The sequence below is a fragment of the Phocoena phocoena genome, chromosome 6 (genome assembly GCF_963924675.1).
Source record: "Phocoena phocoena chromosome 6, mPhoPho1.1, whole genome shotgun sequence".
Taxonomy (NCBI): Eukaryota; Metazoa; Chordata; class Mammalia; order Artiodactyla; family Phocoenidae; genus Phocoena; species Phocoena phocoena.
In genome coordinates, this window is record NC_089224.1 from 16268556 (window position 1) to 16285204 (window position 16649).

At 39.6% G+C, this 16649-nt stretch overlaps 1 protein-coding gene across 2 annotated transcripts in view; it reads right to left on the bottom strand.

Annotated features, from left to right (window-relative positions):
* The window catches only part of PIWIL2 (piwi like RNA-mediated gene silencing 2), an 87052-nt gene that overhangs the window by 66683 nt on the left and 3720 nt on the right, over positions 1 to 16649 (bottom strand). For both annotated transcript variants that reach the window (XM_065878567.1, XM_065878566.1), the window contains exons 6-9: positions 14259 to 14376; positions 13679 to 13803; positions 12545 to 12625; positions 12141 to 12254 (exon numbers count right to left, since the gene is read on the bottom strand). In XM_065878567.1, coding sequence (XP_065734639.1) covers positions 12141 to 12254; positions 12545 to 12625; positions 13679 to 13803; positions 14259 to 14376 — 438 coding nt within the window. The remainder of the gene's footprint in view (positions 1 to 12140; positions 12255 to 12544; positions 12626 to 13678; positions 13804 to 14258; positions 14377 to 16649) is intronic.

The following is a 16649-nucleotide window of genomic DNA, read 5'->3' on the forward strand; positions in this document are numbered from 1 at the left end:
ATCATCTGAGCCTTCAGCCAGTTGTAATCTTTTTGCAATAGTAATATCAAAGATCATTGATCACAGATCACCATAACAAACATAATAATGATAAAAAGTTTGAAATATTGTGAGAATTATCAAAATATGACAGAGACACACAAAGTGAACAAATGTTGTTAGAAAAATGGTGCCAACAGACTTTTTTGATGCAGGGTTGCCACAAACCTTCAACCTGTAAAAAAACACCATAATGCATAGCGCAATAAAATGAGGAATGCCTGAATAGCGAGACTGCTGAAAACCAAAGGCAAAAAAAAAAAAAGATATGTCATTAGCAGATTCCACACTAAAGGAGATACTACAGGGGGTTCTTCAAGCAAAGGGAAAATAAGAATCCTAAGAGATGCAGAAGAAATGAAGAACAAATAAAATTTCAGAATACTGGAGTAAAGAGGGGCTCCCAAAACTCCCAAGGGAGCATGTGGGAGAAACATAGACTCTGGAATCAGAAATCAGAATGGAAGATGGCAGAGAAGGAAGACTCTGAGCTCGCCTCCTCTCATGGACACACCAATATTACAACTATATACAGAGCACTACTGATAAGAAAGACGGGACTCTACCAGAAAATTATCTTCTACAACTGATGATATAAAGAAGGAAGCACAATGAGATGGGTAGGAGGAATGGAGTTCTGATATAATCAAGTCCCATACCCCTGGGTGGGTAGCCCACAAACAGGAGGATAATTACAATTGCAGAGGTTCTCCCCAAGGAGTGAAGGTCTGAGCCCTGCACTGGGCTTCCCTGCACAAGGGTCCTACACTAGGAAGATGAGCACCCAAAATGTTTCGCTTAGAAGGCCAGTGGGGCTTATTTTCAGGCGATCCAAAGGGCTGTGGGGAATAGAGACTCCACTCTTAAAGGGCTCACACAAAATCTCACATACTCTAGGACCCAGGGCAGAAACAGTAATTTGAAAGGAGCCTGGACCAGACCTACCTGCTTATCTGGAGAGTCTCCCAGAGAGGCAAGAAGCAACTGCAGCTCACACTAGGCACACGGACACTGGCAGCATTTTGGGGAGCCTGTTCTACCACATGAACACTGGTGCTGGTAAGCACCACTTTGGAATCCTCCCTCTAGCTTGTCAGCCTCAGGACCCAACCCCATACCTCACCCACCAGCCTGTAGGCACCAGTACTGGGATACCTCAGACCTGGCAACTACCCAGGCAGGGAAACAGCCACATCCACCAGCAGGCAGGCTACCTTAAGACCCTCCTCAGCTCACAGCCACCACTGGACATGATCTTCTCCACCAGATGGCCTATGACCTGGCTCCACACACCAGTGAGCCAGCACTATCCCTAGGACCCCCTGGGCCCCATTCCTGCATACCAGCAGGCTGACACAGCCCCAGGAGGTCCTGGGCCCCAGCCCTACCCACTAGCAGGCCAACACCAGCTCTAAGATACCTTGGACTCTTCAACCAACCACTCTGGGATCCAGTCCCACTCACCAATAGGCTGGCATCAGCCTTAGGACACCCCAGAACCTGCAGTCAGCTGTGTCAGGAACCAGCCCCAATCATCTGGGAACACCAGTGTCACAAACACCCATGCCAGAAGCCAGCTGTGCTCACCAGTGAGCCAGCACTCGTCCCAGGACACCCTGGAGTTCCACAGCCAGCCACCTTGTGACTGGTCATGCCAATCAGAGGCTGGCAGCCTCTGCACAATGCAGGGCCTGGCAACCAACTGGACCAGGGCCAGCCACGCCTACCAGACCACCCACAATAGTCAGTCCACCACAACTGAAGGACCCATGCAGCCCACATGGGGACACCCATAGGGCATATAGACCAGAGGGGACCAAGCTGCTGGGACACATAGAATGTCTCCAAAAAAAGCCACTCCACCAAAGTCAGGAAATATAACCAACCTACCAGATACACAGAAATAGCAAGTTAGGCAAAATGAGGTGACAGAGGGTCATGGCCCAAATGAAGGAACAAGATAAAACCAGAACTAAGTGAAGTGCAGACAGGCAATCCACCTAGTAAATAGTTCAAGGTAATGACCATAAAGATGATCAAAGAACTCAGTAGAAGAATGGATGAACAGAGTGAGGAGCTTAAAAACGAGTTAGAATACATAAAGGAAAATCAAAAGGAGCTGAAGAATACAGTAACTGAGATGAAATATATACTAGATGGAATCAACAGTAGATTAAATGATACAGAGGAATGGATCAGCAAGCTGTAAGTCTGAGTAGTGCAAATCACTGAAGCTGAACCAAAAAAAAAGCAAAAAGAATAAAAAGAAATGAGGACAATTTAAGAGATCTCTGGGACAACATCAATTGCAGTAACATTCGCATTATAGGGGTCCCAAAAGGAGAAGAGAGAAAGAAAGGGGGTAGAGAGCATATCTGAACACATAATAGCTGAAAATCCCCCTAACGTGGGAAAGGAAACAGACATCCAGGTCCAGGAAGCACCAGAGAGTCCCAAATAGGATCAACCCAAAGAGAACCATACCAAGACACACTGTAATTACAATGGCAAAAATTAAAGATACAAAGAGAATACTAAAAGCAGCCAGGGGGGCTTCCCTGGCGGCGCAGTGGTTGAGAGTCCACCTGCCGATGAAGGGGACACGGGTTCGTGCCCTGGTCCGGGAAGATCCCACATGCCGTGGAGCGGCTGGGCCCAAGAGCCATGGCCGCTGGGCCTGAGCGTCCGGAGCCTGTGCTCTGCAACGGGAGAGGCCACAACAGTGAGAGGCCCACGTACCGCAAAAAAAAATAAAAAATAAAAAATAAAAGCAGCCAGGGAAAAGCAACAAGTTACATACAAAGGAACTCCCGTAAGGCTATCAACTGACTTTTCAGCAGAAACTCTGCAAGCCAGAAGGGAGTGGCACAGAGACACTGCTTTGGGAAACAATCCCGGTGTTCTCCTTACTTGCTGCAAGTAATAATAAATCCTTCCCTCTCCCAGAAAAAAAAAAGGGGGGGGGAGTGGCATAATATATTTAAAGTGATGAAAGGGGAAAATCTAAAACCAAGGACACTCTGACCAGCAAGGCTCTTGTTCAGATTTCATGAAGAGATCAAAAGCTTTATAGACAAGCAAAAGCTAAAAGAGTTCAGCACCACCAAACCAGCTTTACAAGAAATGTTAAAGGGATTTCTCTAAGCAAAAAAGAAAAAGCCACAACTACAAACATGAAAATTATGAAAGAAGAAAGCTCACTGGTAAAGGTAAATATACAGTAAAAGTAGTAAATCAACCACATACAAAGCTAGTAGGAAGGTTAAAAGACAAAAGCAGTAAAATCCTCTATATCCACAGTAAGTAGTTAAGTGATACACAAAACAAAAAGATAAAAATATGATATCAAAAACAGTAATCATTGGGGGAGAGGAGTAAAAAATGCAGCGCTATTAAAATGTGTTTGAAATTAAGACAGCAGCAACTTAAAATAATCATATATATAAACCTCATGATAAACACAACCCAAAAATCCATAATAGATATACACAAAAAAGAAAAAGGAATCCAAACATAACACTAAAGATAGTCATTAAATCACAAGGGAAGAGAACAAAAGCAGAAAAACGTAACAAAAAAGAATAAAAACAACCCAAAACAATTAAAAGAATGGCAATATGTACATACCTACCAATAACTACTTTAAATGTAAAGGCACCAAATGATCCAATCAAAAGACAGAGGAGCTGAGTGGATACAAAAACAAGATCCATATATATGTTGCTTACAAGACACTCACTTTAGATCTACAGAGATACATAGACTGAAAGTGAGATGATGGAAAAGTATTCTGTGCAAATGGAAATCAAAAGAAAGCCAGGGTAGCAATACATATATCAGACAAAATAGACTTTAAAAACAAAGACTGTTAAAAGAGACAAAGAAGAACACTACATAATGATCAAGGGATCAAGCCAAGAAGAAGATAAAACAATTATAAATATATATGCAACCAACATGGGAGCACTTAAACACATAAAAAGTACGAACAGACATAAAGGGAGAAATTGGCAGTAACACGATAATAGTAGGGGATTTTAACACCCCACGTACATCAATGGACAGATCATCCAGAAAGAAAATTAGTAAGGAAACACTGGCCTTAAATGACACATTAGACCAGATGAACTTAATAGATATATAGAGAACATTCCATCCAAGAGCAGCAGAATACACATTCTTTTCAAGTGCATATGGAACATTCTCCAGGGTACATCACATGCTAGGCTACAGAACAATTCTCAGTAAATTTAAGAAAACTGAAATCATATCAAGCATATTGTCTGACTATAACACTATGAGACTAGAAATCAACTACAAAGAAAAGAAAACTGCAAAAAACCAAACACGTAGAGGCTGAACAATAAGCTACTAAAAAAGGCGGCACTGAAGAAATTTTAAAAATACCTGAAGACAAATGAAAAAAAACCCACAATGATCCAAAATCTATGGGACACAGCAAAAGTAGTTCTAACAGGAAAGTTTATAGTGATACAAGCCTATCTCAAGAAACAAGAAAAATCTCAAAGAAACAACCTAACCCTACACCTAAAGGAACTAGAAAAAGAAGAACAAACAAAATCCAAAGTCAGTAGAAGGAGAGAAATCATAAAGAACACAGCAGAAATAAACGAAATAGAGACTAAAAAGGCAACAGAAAGGATTAATGAAACTAAGAGCTGGTTCTCTTAATAGATAAACCTTTAGCTAGACACATCAAGAAAAAAAGAGTGCCCAGATCAATAAAATCAGAAGTGAAAAAGAAGTTACACTGTCACCACAGAAATACAAAGGATTACAAGAGATTATTACAAACAACTATGTGAATAAAATGGCCAACACAGATGAAATAGACAAATTCCTAGAAATGTACAATTTCACAAGACTGAACCAGGAAGAAATGGACAATCTGAGCAGACCAATTACCAGTAATGAAATTTCAATAATAAAAAAACTCACAACAAACAAAAGTCCAGGACCAGATGGCTTCACAGGTGAATTCTATCAAAAATTTATACAAGAGTTAACACCTATCCTTCCCAAATTGCTGCAAAAACTTGCAAAGGAAGGCAAATTCTGAACTCATTCTGTAAGGCCAGTATCGCCTTGATACCAAATCCACACAAAGATATCCCCAAAAAAGAAAATTATAGGCCAATATCACTGAAAAATATAGATACAAAAATTCTCAACAAGATATTAGCAAACTGAATTCAACAATACATTAAAAGGATACATATACCATGATCAAGTGGGCTTTATTCCAGGGATGGCTCAATATCCACAAATCAATCCATGTGACACACCACATTAACAAACTGAAGAATAAAAATCATATGATCATCTCAGTAGATGCAGAAAAAGCTTTCGACAAAATTCAACATCCACTTATGATAAAAACTCTCTAGAAAGTAGGCATAGAGGGAACCTACCTCAACATAATAAAGGCCATATAATGACAAACCCACAGCCACCATTGTTCTCAATGGTGAAAAACTGAAACCATTTCCTCTAAGATCAGGAACAAGACAAGGCTGCCCACTCTCACCACTATTTTTCAACATAGTTTTGGAACTCCTAGCCACAGCAATCAGAGAAAAAAAAGAAATAAAAGGAATCCAAATCGGAAAAGAAGAAGTAAAACTGTCACTGCCTGCAGGTGACATGATACTATACTATACATAGAGAACCCTAAAGATGCCACCAGAAAACTACTAGAACTAATCAATGAATTTGGTAAAGTAGCAGGATACAAAATTAATGCACAGAGGGCTTCCCTGGTGGCGCGGTGGTTGGGAGTCTGCCTGCCAGTGCAGGGAACGGTGGTTCGGGCCCTGGTCCGGGAGGATCCCGCATGCCGCGGGGCAACCAACCCCGCGAGCTACAACTACTAGAGCCCGTGCTCTACAACGGGAGAGGCTACCGCAATGAGAGGCCCGTGCACCACAACAAAGAACAAAAGCAGCCAAAATAAATAGACTAAATAAATTAAAAAAAAAAAAAAATTAATGCACAGAAATCTCACATTCTATACACTAATGATGAAAACTCTGAAAGAGAAATTAAGGAAACACTCCCATTTACCATTGCAACAAAAAGAATAAAATACCTAGGAATAAACCTACCTAGGGAGACAAAAGACCTGTATGCAGAAAACTATAAGACACTGATGAAAGAAATTAAAGATAATACAAACAGATGGAGAGATATACTATGTTCTTGGAAAGGAAGAACGAACATTGTGAAAATGACTCTACTACCCAAAGCAATCTACAGATTCAATGCAATCCCTATCAAACTACCAACAGCATTTTTCACAGAACTAGAACAAAAAATTTCACAATTTGTATGGAAACACAAAAGACCCTGAATAGCTAAAGCAATCTTGAGAAAGAAAAACGGAGCTGGAGGAATCAGGCTCCTGGACTTCAGACTATACTACAAAGCTACAGTAATCAAGATAGTATAGTACAGGCACAAAAACAGAAATAAAGATCAATGGAACAGGATAGAAAGCCCACAGATAAACCCACGCACATATGGTCACTTTATCTTTGATAAAGGAGGCAAGAATATACAATGGAGAAAAGACAGCCTCTTCAATAACTGGGGCTCAGAAAACTGGCCAGCTACATGTAAAAGAATGAAATTAGAACACTCCCTAACACCATACACAAAAATAAACTCAAAATGGATTAAAAACCTAAATGTAAGGCCAGATGCTATAAAACTCTTAGTGGAAAACAGAAGCAGAACACTCTATGACATAAATCACAGCAAGATCCTTTTTGAACCCCCTCCTAGAGAAATGGAAATAAAAACAAAAATAAACAAATGGGACCTAATGAAACTTAAAAGCTTTTGCATAGCAAAGGACACCATAAAAAAGATGAAAAGACAACCCTCAGAATGGGAGAAAATATTTGCAAACAGAGCAACTGACAAAGGATTAATCTCCAAAATATACAAGCAGCTCATGCAGCTCAACATCAAAAAAACAACTCAATCCAAAAATGGACAGAAGACCTAAAAAGACATTTCTCCAAAGAAGACATGCAGATTGCCAACAAACACATGAAAAGATGCTCAACATCACTAATCATTAGAGAAATGCAAATCAAAACTACAATGAGGTATCACCTCACACTGGGCAGAATGGCCATCATCAAAAAATCTAGAAACAATAAATGCTGGAGAGGGTGTGGAGAAAAGGGAACCCTCTTGCACTGTTGGTGGGAATGTAAATTGATACACTATGGAGAACAGTATGGAGATTTCTTAAAAACTAAAAATAGAATTACCATATGATCTAGCAATCCCACTACTGGGCATATACCCTGAGAAAACCATAATTCAAAAAGAGTCATGTACCACAATGTTCATTCCAGCACTATTTACAATAGCCAGGATATGGAAGCAACCTAAGTGTCCATCAACAGATGAATGGATAAAGAAGATGTGGTACATATATACAATGGAATATTACTCAGCCATAAAAAGAAACGAAACTGAGTTCTCTGTAGTGAGGTGGATGGACCTAGAGTCTGTCACACAGAATGAAGCAAGTCAGAAAGAGAAAAACAAGTATCATATGCTAACACATATATATGGAATCTAAAAAGAAAAAATTGGTTCTGATGAACCTAGGGGCAGGACAGGAATAAAGACACAGCTGTAGAAAATGGACTTGAGGACACGGGGAGGGGGAAGGGTAAGCTGGGACGAAGTGAGAGAATAGCACTGACATATATACACTACCAAATGTAAAATAGATACCTAGTGGGAAACAGCTGTATCGCACAGGGAGATCAGCTCAGTGCTTTACGACCACCTAAAGGGGAGGGACAAGGAGGGTGGGAGGGAGATGCAAGAGGGAGTGGATATGGGGATATACGTATGCACATAGCTGATTCATTTTGTTATACAGCAGAAACTAACACAACACTGTAAAGCAATTATACTCCAATAAAAATGTTAAAAAAAAACATAGAAAACACAATGAAATAGCACCTCACACTTGTCAAAATGGCTATCATCAAAAAGACCACAGATGGGGCTTCCCTGGTGGTACAGTGGTTAAGAATCTGCCTGCCAATGCAGGCGGCACGTGTTCGAGCCCTGGTCCAGGAACATCCCACATGCCACAGAGCAACTAAGCCCGAGTGCCACAACTACTGAGCCACAACTACTGAGCCTGCGCTCTAGAGCCCACGAGCCACAACTACTGAAGCCCGTGTGCCACAACTACTGAAGCCCATGCGCCTAGAGCCCATGCTCTGCAACAAGACAAGCCACTGCAGTGAGAAGCCCACGCACAACGAAGAGTAGCCCCCACTCGCTGTAACTAGAGAGAGCCCACGCGTAGCAAAGAAGACCCAATGCAGCCAAAAATAATAAATAAATAAAATAAATTTTAAAAAGAAAAAAAGACCACATATAGCAAATGTTGACAAGGATGTGGAGGAAAGGGAACCTCTGTACACTGTTGGTGAGAATATAAATTTGTGCAGCCTCTGAGGAAACAGTATTGAGGTTCCTCAAAAAACTAAAAATATATCATATGAGCCAGCAATTCCACTCCTGGGTACATATCCAAAGAAAACACTAATTCATAAAGATGCATGCAAACCACTGTTCACAACAGCATTATTATTATTTACAATAGCCAAGATATGGGAGTAACCTAAGTGTCCACAAATGATTGGATAAAGAAGAACTGAGATACATACATGCACATACACACACACATACACACACAAGTGCACACGCGCGCACACACACACACACACACACACACTGCAATACTACTTAACCATGAAAAAAGAATGAAATTTTGCCATTTGCAACAATATGGAAGGATCTGGAGGGTATTATGCTTAGTGAAATGAGTCAGAGAAAGACAAATACTGCATTTTATCACTTACATGTGGAATCTAAAAAAACAGACTAGTGAATATAACAAAAAAGAAAGAGACTCACAGTTAGAGAGAACAAACTAGTGGTTACCAGTGGGTAGAGGGAAGGGGGGAAGGCAAGATAAGGGTATGGGATTCAGGGGGTCCCAACTATTATGTACAAAATAAATAAGCTACAAGGATATACCATACAGCACAGGGAACATAGTCAATATTTTATAATAATTTTAAACAGAGTATAATCTATAAAAATTTTCAATCACTTCATTGTACATCTGAAACTAATATAATACTGTAAATCAACTATACCTCAATAAAAAAATAAACTTAATTTCAAAAAAGAAATCAGAATGGCTTTAGATTTTTTCAACAGTAAATCTGAAAGCAAAAAGAAAATGGAGCAAAACTGCAGTGGCATTTTCTGGAGAGTTCAACAAAAATATTCTGAAATTAATCTGGAAAATAAATGTGAAAAATAGTTATAGGAAAGAAAAAGGAAGATAGTGGATATAAGAGCAAGGTAGAAGGACTTGCCTTACCAATACTAAAATATATTACTAACCATAATAATTTTTTAGAAGTGTAGTACCTACACAGCATTTAACATATCAAATCAAAAATTAAAATATGAAAAAAAGAAGGGATGAAGCAATATTAAAATCAAGTTTGGACTTGCTCAAAAGGTACAAATAAGGTAAAAAAGATATAAGGATGGTGTAAGAGGTGGTTGTTTACTCACCTACAGAATGAAAAAGTGGGAAAATTCAGAAATAAGGTGTATTCAAATACAGCTGTACGATGAGAACACCCAAAGAGTTAAATTTAAATAAGGAAATAGTCTCACTGTGAAAGAATATGTGAACACGAATAAAGATTATACCGAAGGAAAAAAAAAAACAATGGAACCATGATTTTTAAATTCCAAGGGAAAACTATCTCCAATCTCAAATTTTATGCCCAATCAAACTAAGGTAAAATAAAGAGATTTCAAACACATAAGAGCTCAGAAACAAGAGAGTAAACCAGGAAGAAGTCGTCATGGGATCGAACTACAGGATACCTGTGGTGAGAGGGAAAGGGAGTCGTCACCACAGTGAAGGGGAATCCCAGACAGTAACTATCAGCTACATTGCAGAGCAACCAGTCCAGGGTCACTGAACACTCTCCCTAGTCAATATCAATCAAATTGCCAATTGACTTTCTGTCTTATTTTCACTAAATTATTCAAAGTTTCACATGAAGGAGTAAGGGGGGGGGTACAGAATAAAAATTCTGAAAACAGAATTCCTTGACAAATAATAAAACCTAATAAAACTGCAATAATTAAAACAGTATCACACTGGTTTTAACCAGTGGTTAAATCCAAGTATTTTAGCATTTGATAGTGATTTAAATCTAAAGAAAAATGTTTTTCAATAAATTGTGTAACGGTACCAAAACAATCATTATGATCCTAACATCACACCAAATTCCAGAAGGTTTAAAACATTGGAAATTAAAACAAGTAGACCTCTCTAAGTAGAAAAACAAAGACAGTAACCATAAAGAAAGAAAGAGTGAATTTAAAGACATCTATTTTTATGTAATAAACATTCTTGAACACTTACTACAGGCTAGGAATAAACTACGTCTGGGTGTACCATGTGAGAGAAAGAGAGATGGTCCCCACTATCAAGGAGAGAGAGTCTAGGAGAGACAAAATAAATAATTACAAATTCAGTCAAAAAGGTTTGAGTCTTCCTTAACCTCTCTCTTTCTCTCACACTCCACCACCCAGTTGGGAAATTGAACGCTACTTTGAGAACATATCCAGAGGCCGACCCCTTCACACCACCTTTACTGCTGCCACCCCCTCATTTCTCCACTGGATTATTACAAGAGCTTCCTGGCTGGTCTCCCCACTTCTACCCCATCCCACCAAGCCCACTGTCCACGCAGTAAGTAACAAGAGGGATCCTTTCACAACTCAAGTCACATTGTGTCACTCCTTGGCTACAAGCCCTATGTTTCACTCACACTAAAACCAAAACTCTTGACAACAGACTTACAAAGCTCTATATCCTCAGCTCTTCCTTCCATCTACTCCATCCTTCCACTGCCCTCACCTCACAAAGCTCTATATCCTCAGCTCTTCCTTCCATCTACTCCATCCTTCCACTGCCCTCACCTCACTTGCTCTGCTCTAGCCACCCTGGCTTCCCTGCTGCTCCTTGAAGAGCCAGACATATTTCTGGCTTAGGCCTTTACCTCAGCTGTCCCTCTAACAAGAATTCCCTTAGCCCAATTATTTACCTGGCTAACTCCTTCACCTGTTCCAAGTGTTGGTTCAAATGAGCTTGACATGTTACTGTAATGACAGCTCTCTCCCCTCTCCATCCCACCCCTAGTACTCCTGATCTCTCCTACCCTGTGTTCTATCTTTTCTCTCCTCCATACCTCTTATCACTTCTAGTACCCTATACAATTTACTTATCATGCTTATTATTTACTATTTATCTCACCTGACTACAATGCAAACTCCATGAGGAGAGGGATCTTTGTTTTGTTAACTGCTAAGTTCCAAAACTCTGGTACAAACTGGAGCGCTATACATGTATGTTGATGGGATGAATGAATTTATCAGATAAGCCAAGATTCATAAGCTTGGTAACACCCAGTAGCTATACATAGCTGGTGAGAAAATAAACTAAGTAAATTTTCTAGAGGGTAATCGGTCAATACATATTTAAACATCTTATTATAGTAAATATTTCAAGTCTTTAAAATGTTCGACCTTTTCATTAAGTAATTCCACTTCTAGGTACACAACCTAAAAAAATCAGATGCACACAGATTTATGTATAAGACAGGATTTCATGTAACGATTACAAATTATACACATCTATATTTACTACAGTAAATATTTACTAGAGTAATACACTTAAAGAACTCAGGGTAGGTATGTATTAAACCAAGTCTTCGTAACCAGAAACTTACATACATTCCTCCTCAGTCTAAGTGCAGCAGGTCTCTATTCAGATGCCTATCCTGGTAGGACTCACAGAAAGAGCACATCAATTCAGCATTCTCAACCTATTCTACAATTTAAAACCCAAACGGAACAATGGCTTATCTGTATTTATTACCAGCTATTACTGAACTTCTCAGAAAATTGTTTGTTAAACGTAGATGCCACCATCCACTCACATGATGTCCAGCACAGAATCATTCCGAATGACCTTATGGGAGACATCAGCTAGCAGGAAAAGACCTCCATCTGTCCTCCGGATGCTAGCTGCATAGCCCGGCCAGATCTGCAATCTGAAGACATACGTGGCCTTTACGCTGGGGTTCTAAAAGAACCACAGATATTTCCATGCCTCCATTTGAGGCAATACTTTGAGCAGATACTGCCCCTCCCCAATAACATTGAGAAAGCAACAGGAAACAAATTAAGTCAGCATCATTGTGAACTTACTGAAAACCTAAATTATGGAAAATAATTAACTCATAAAACTGTACTCACTATCATAAAATACTAATACGGTGATTGCAATGAAAAATTTATTTCCAGAACATTCACAAGTGAGGAAGAAGAAAACACCACCAACCTGTATTGCTGTAGTACCATAGCACTTGTAGGGTCAAAGAAGTTTCTCCCCACCAGCTTCATATCTAAAAGTTTCATTACCCTGAAATAAAGAGCAAGAATGGGTTTTCTAGTAGAAAAATTAAAAATAATTAAGTTCAATTGCTCTTAGCTACATTTTCCTTTGAAAGCCTAAAAGAGCAGAAATGTTGATGCTCTTTGCACAATATAGCTTTTATGCTGAGAACACTCTTGCCAAAAGAAAAATAAAAATTACCAAAGTATTTATCTTGCAGTATATGCAACTGACTGCAGCTTTTTCTGCTAACTGGGTAACCAAAAATCAAGTTGGCTTCCCAAGCTCGATTTACATTACTTTTCCCCATTAACTAAAAAGAGCACAAGAAAGTCCATTTCTGGGCTTCCCTGGTGGCGCGGTGGTTGAGAGTCCGCCTGCCGATGCAGGGGACATGGGTTCGTGCCCTGGTCCGGGAAGATCCCACATGCCACGGAGCGGCTGGGCCCGTAAGCCATGGCCACTGAGCCTGTGCTCCGCAACGGGAGAGGTCGCAACAGTGACAGGCCCACGTACCGCCAAAAAAAAAAAAAAGTCCATTTCTAAATTTGTGACTATCAGTCAGGCTTAGGAAGTTATGTTTGTTCCTGGCAGTTGAGCTGACTAAGTAGAAATCAGGTTCTGTTTCATTTTAAAAAAGGTGGTTTGGGAATAACAGTTTTATGAAAATTTGGGAGTCTTCAGAAAAGTTAAAAAATTATGAGCTGTCTGTATCCAAAAATTCAAAGGACTGGGAAAAATTCTAGCAAAAATTTTTACATGCTACCTCTTCAAGTAGCCCCATCACTGACACCATTAAATATGTACCATAAACATTTGCTTTTAAAGTTCCTGAATGAATGGAAGGAAACCAGCCCCCTCTGTCCAGCTACTTCAAACCTACTTTCATATACCCAAATCTGGACAATCACTTGAGATAACTTTTAATAAGTTAGCCTTAATGTCATCCATTTATTTATTAAATGTTTCCAAACTCATCTATATATGCACTGTATTTTAATACCACCCAAGCTTCCTGAAGAGCTCTGTTACAAATACAAGACTGAGGTTAAAGAAAATAAGACTTCAGCAGTTTCTCACCGACGGAAAACAACATTGTAGAACGGAACACACAAGTCAGAAAAGGGCTCCAGGATCTTTGTCAACTGAATCTTAATGATGATCTCGGCACTGTCAGTTTTCCTTTGACTTTTTAACTCAAGAACCTAACAAATAAACATATGCAAGTAAAGAGAAATTACAACACTACCAAGCGCTAATCTAATCCAACTGTGTTCTAGAACACTATAATATCTTAAACATGTTTTATTCTTTACTGTTACTTTGCTGTCCACACTAGACAAAATCACAGCATGACAAGTAGGACTTATGAAAGGATTTAGTAAGAGAAACCCAGTGGAGAACTAGCAATAGAGGCTTTCGAATTAGCAATCTTGAATATTCTTTGTCACTAAGGTCAAAGGCTTCCAACCACTCCTCTTAAGTGAGAAGGGACTAGAAAGAACTCAGATGTAAAAGTTTCTCAGTTTGCAATTTCTTTGTTATGGAGAAGTCTGCCTTTCCTCTCAGAATAGGAAAGTACAACTCAAATGTTCAGGGACACTATGATTTCCCCACCACCCGTGCTTCGCCCCCAAGTGCACTTCCTATTTGGTCTCACTTGTTTTAGCTTAACAGGCAGATAGAGAATGGATCCATCAAAAGCAGTGATGTTTCCGGTGACAGCTTGATGGTCCTTCAACATGCCAAACTTCATGCTTTTGCACTCCACATTGGGGCTAGAAAATAATAAAGAGGATTTTATTTCAGTTTGACTTTACAGCTGTGTGGTAGGTCTGTTAGAGATGCAGTCACTTATGACTACTGCTCCATCTAGTGGTCATATTAAAATATTGAAATACATCTGACTAAAAAAAGAACTCTGACCCAAGGATACTGGGTCACAGAAAATAAAAATAATCCATAAATCCACCACCCAAACACAACTGCCTTATCATGTCAGTGTACATTCTTCGAGAGTTTAGACCAGAGGGTCAGAAAACTTTTATGGAAAGATTTTACAGGTCATATGGTCTCTTGTTACAACTATTCAACTCTGCTAACATAGCACAAAAGCCTCGTAGACAATATGTAAACCAATAAGTATGGCTATGTTCCAGCAAAACTTTATTACAAAAACAGGCAGTGGGCCAGATTTGCCCAGCAGGCCTGCCACAGCTTGCTAATCCCTGCTCTAGCATCTACAGAAATATACACTTTTAAAAATATATTTTTAAAAAATATAGGATTTTACTCTAACCATTTTTCACTCACAGCAATTTCAACTTTTTTTTTTTTTTTTTTTTTTTTTTTTGCGGTACGCGGGCCTCTCACCGTTGTGGCCTCTCCCGTTGCGGAGCACAGGCTCAGTGGCCATGGCTTACGGGCCCAGCCACTCCGCAGCATGTGGGATCTTCCCGGACCGGGGCACAAACCCGTGTCCCCTGCATCAGCAAGCAGACTGTCAACCACTGCGCCACCAGGGAAGCCCTCAACTTTTTATCAATTCACTGTCACAAATCTTACAGCTTTGAAAAAGTCCAGTAGCTACTTTGTACAATGACTGTCCCAACAGATCACAGTAACATACAACCTATTCTACAACTTCGAAGTTTAAACAAATCCAAAGCTAAAAGGGGTCAAGCATGTTCAAGTACATGAAGAAAGATAACATCAACAAAAAAATCAAGCGGTAATCCAATACAGTCATCGCCAAAACTAAGCACTCATATGCTACCATCACATTCCAAAATGCTTCTTCTAAAAAATTCACACATACATGGCATTATGCCCAAGACACTATATTTAAATTTGTCTTTTTAGAGCCCCATGATGTCAAGGAAGCTACAGGATGACCAGTCACGGTAATACATCCTCTCGGTATTCTCTCATCCTCTTCACATTGTGGCTTCAAAGGTCTGCATCTACAATCTCGAAATTTATAGAATCCATGTCTTCTCCATAGCCTGGTCAATGCAGAGACCCGTGAGGAGTCTCACACTCCTTTCTGTTTCATTATCAGTTGTCAACCCATTTCCAGAGCAAGTACTCTTCCCTCTCATTAACACCCATCTCCATCCCTTACATTCCAGAACAGGCCCATTCCCACCACCTTCCCCTCTTGCTAGTTCAATTTCACCCGGTTTCCTGACTCCTTCTCTTCACTTGTCACATGTGTTCACGTCCAGTTTCTTACCTCACCGAAACCTTTAAAGCAATTATCATTCCATTTCTCATTCCTCTTACATACTTTTAAATAAGTGGCCAATCCACTGGCTATTTCTCATGGCCCAGGCTCTCCTTTGTTCTTTTAGTCTCATTTTTTCCCCATAACACTAATAAAGCTACTAGAAAATCACCAAGGGTGCCTCTTGAAAGCAAATTCAACAGCTTTTTTCCCTGTGGCCAAAGTCAACCACCTCTCCCTCATTCAAATGGGTCCTTCTTTCTGGCTTTATAACCCTGTCTTCAGGGTATTGTTCCCCTAACTGTTCCTTTCTTCTCTCTTTCATTCCACTTCTTCTTCTTGTAGAAATTAATAGCTGTGCTTCAAAAATTCAGTCTTCCATCTTCCTTTTTCTCCATAAATATTCCAGAACACTCATTTATTTTCACAATTCCAGCTAATAACCTTCAGTTAATGGCTCTCCTGAGATTTTAAAAAAGAACACAGACTAATATAAATTCTTAACTTTTAAATAAGTTGATAAATCCTAAAGTTACTGATATAAAATTAAAGTTATTTTCTCTGGTTTTTTCACCCTCAAGTTTAACCCTAGACTATCACTGGTGAGCCATCAAATGCTGGTATAGCACTCATGCAGGGAGGATCCAGGTATTGTGGGGTGTGTTTTTGATACCACTGTGGGGGGGGGTCTCTTTAAGAAGAGGAATACAAAACTACAGATACAAGGTAAGTTAAAAAGGTTATGAAGGGGTCTATGCAAGTAAAAGGCCCTGAACTTAAGTTTCATTAACTTTACAGAAAATCCACCTCTAACCTCATGCATAA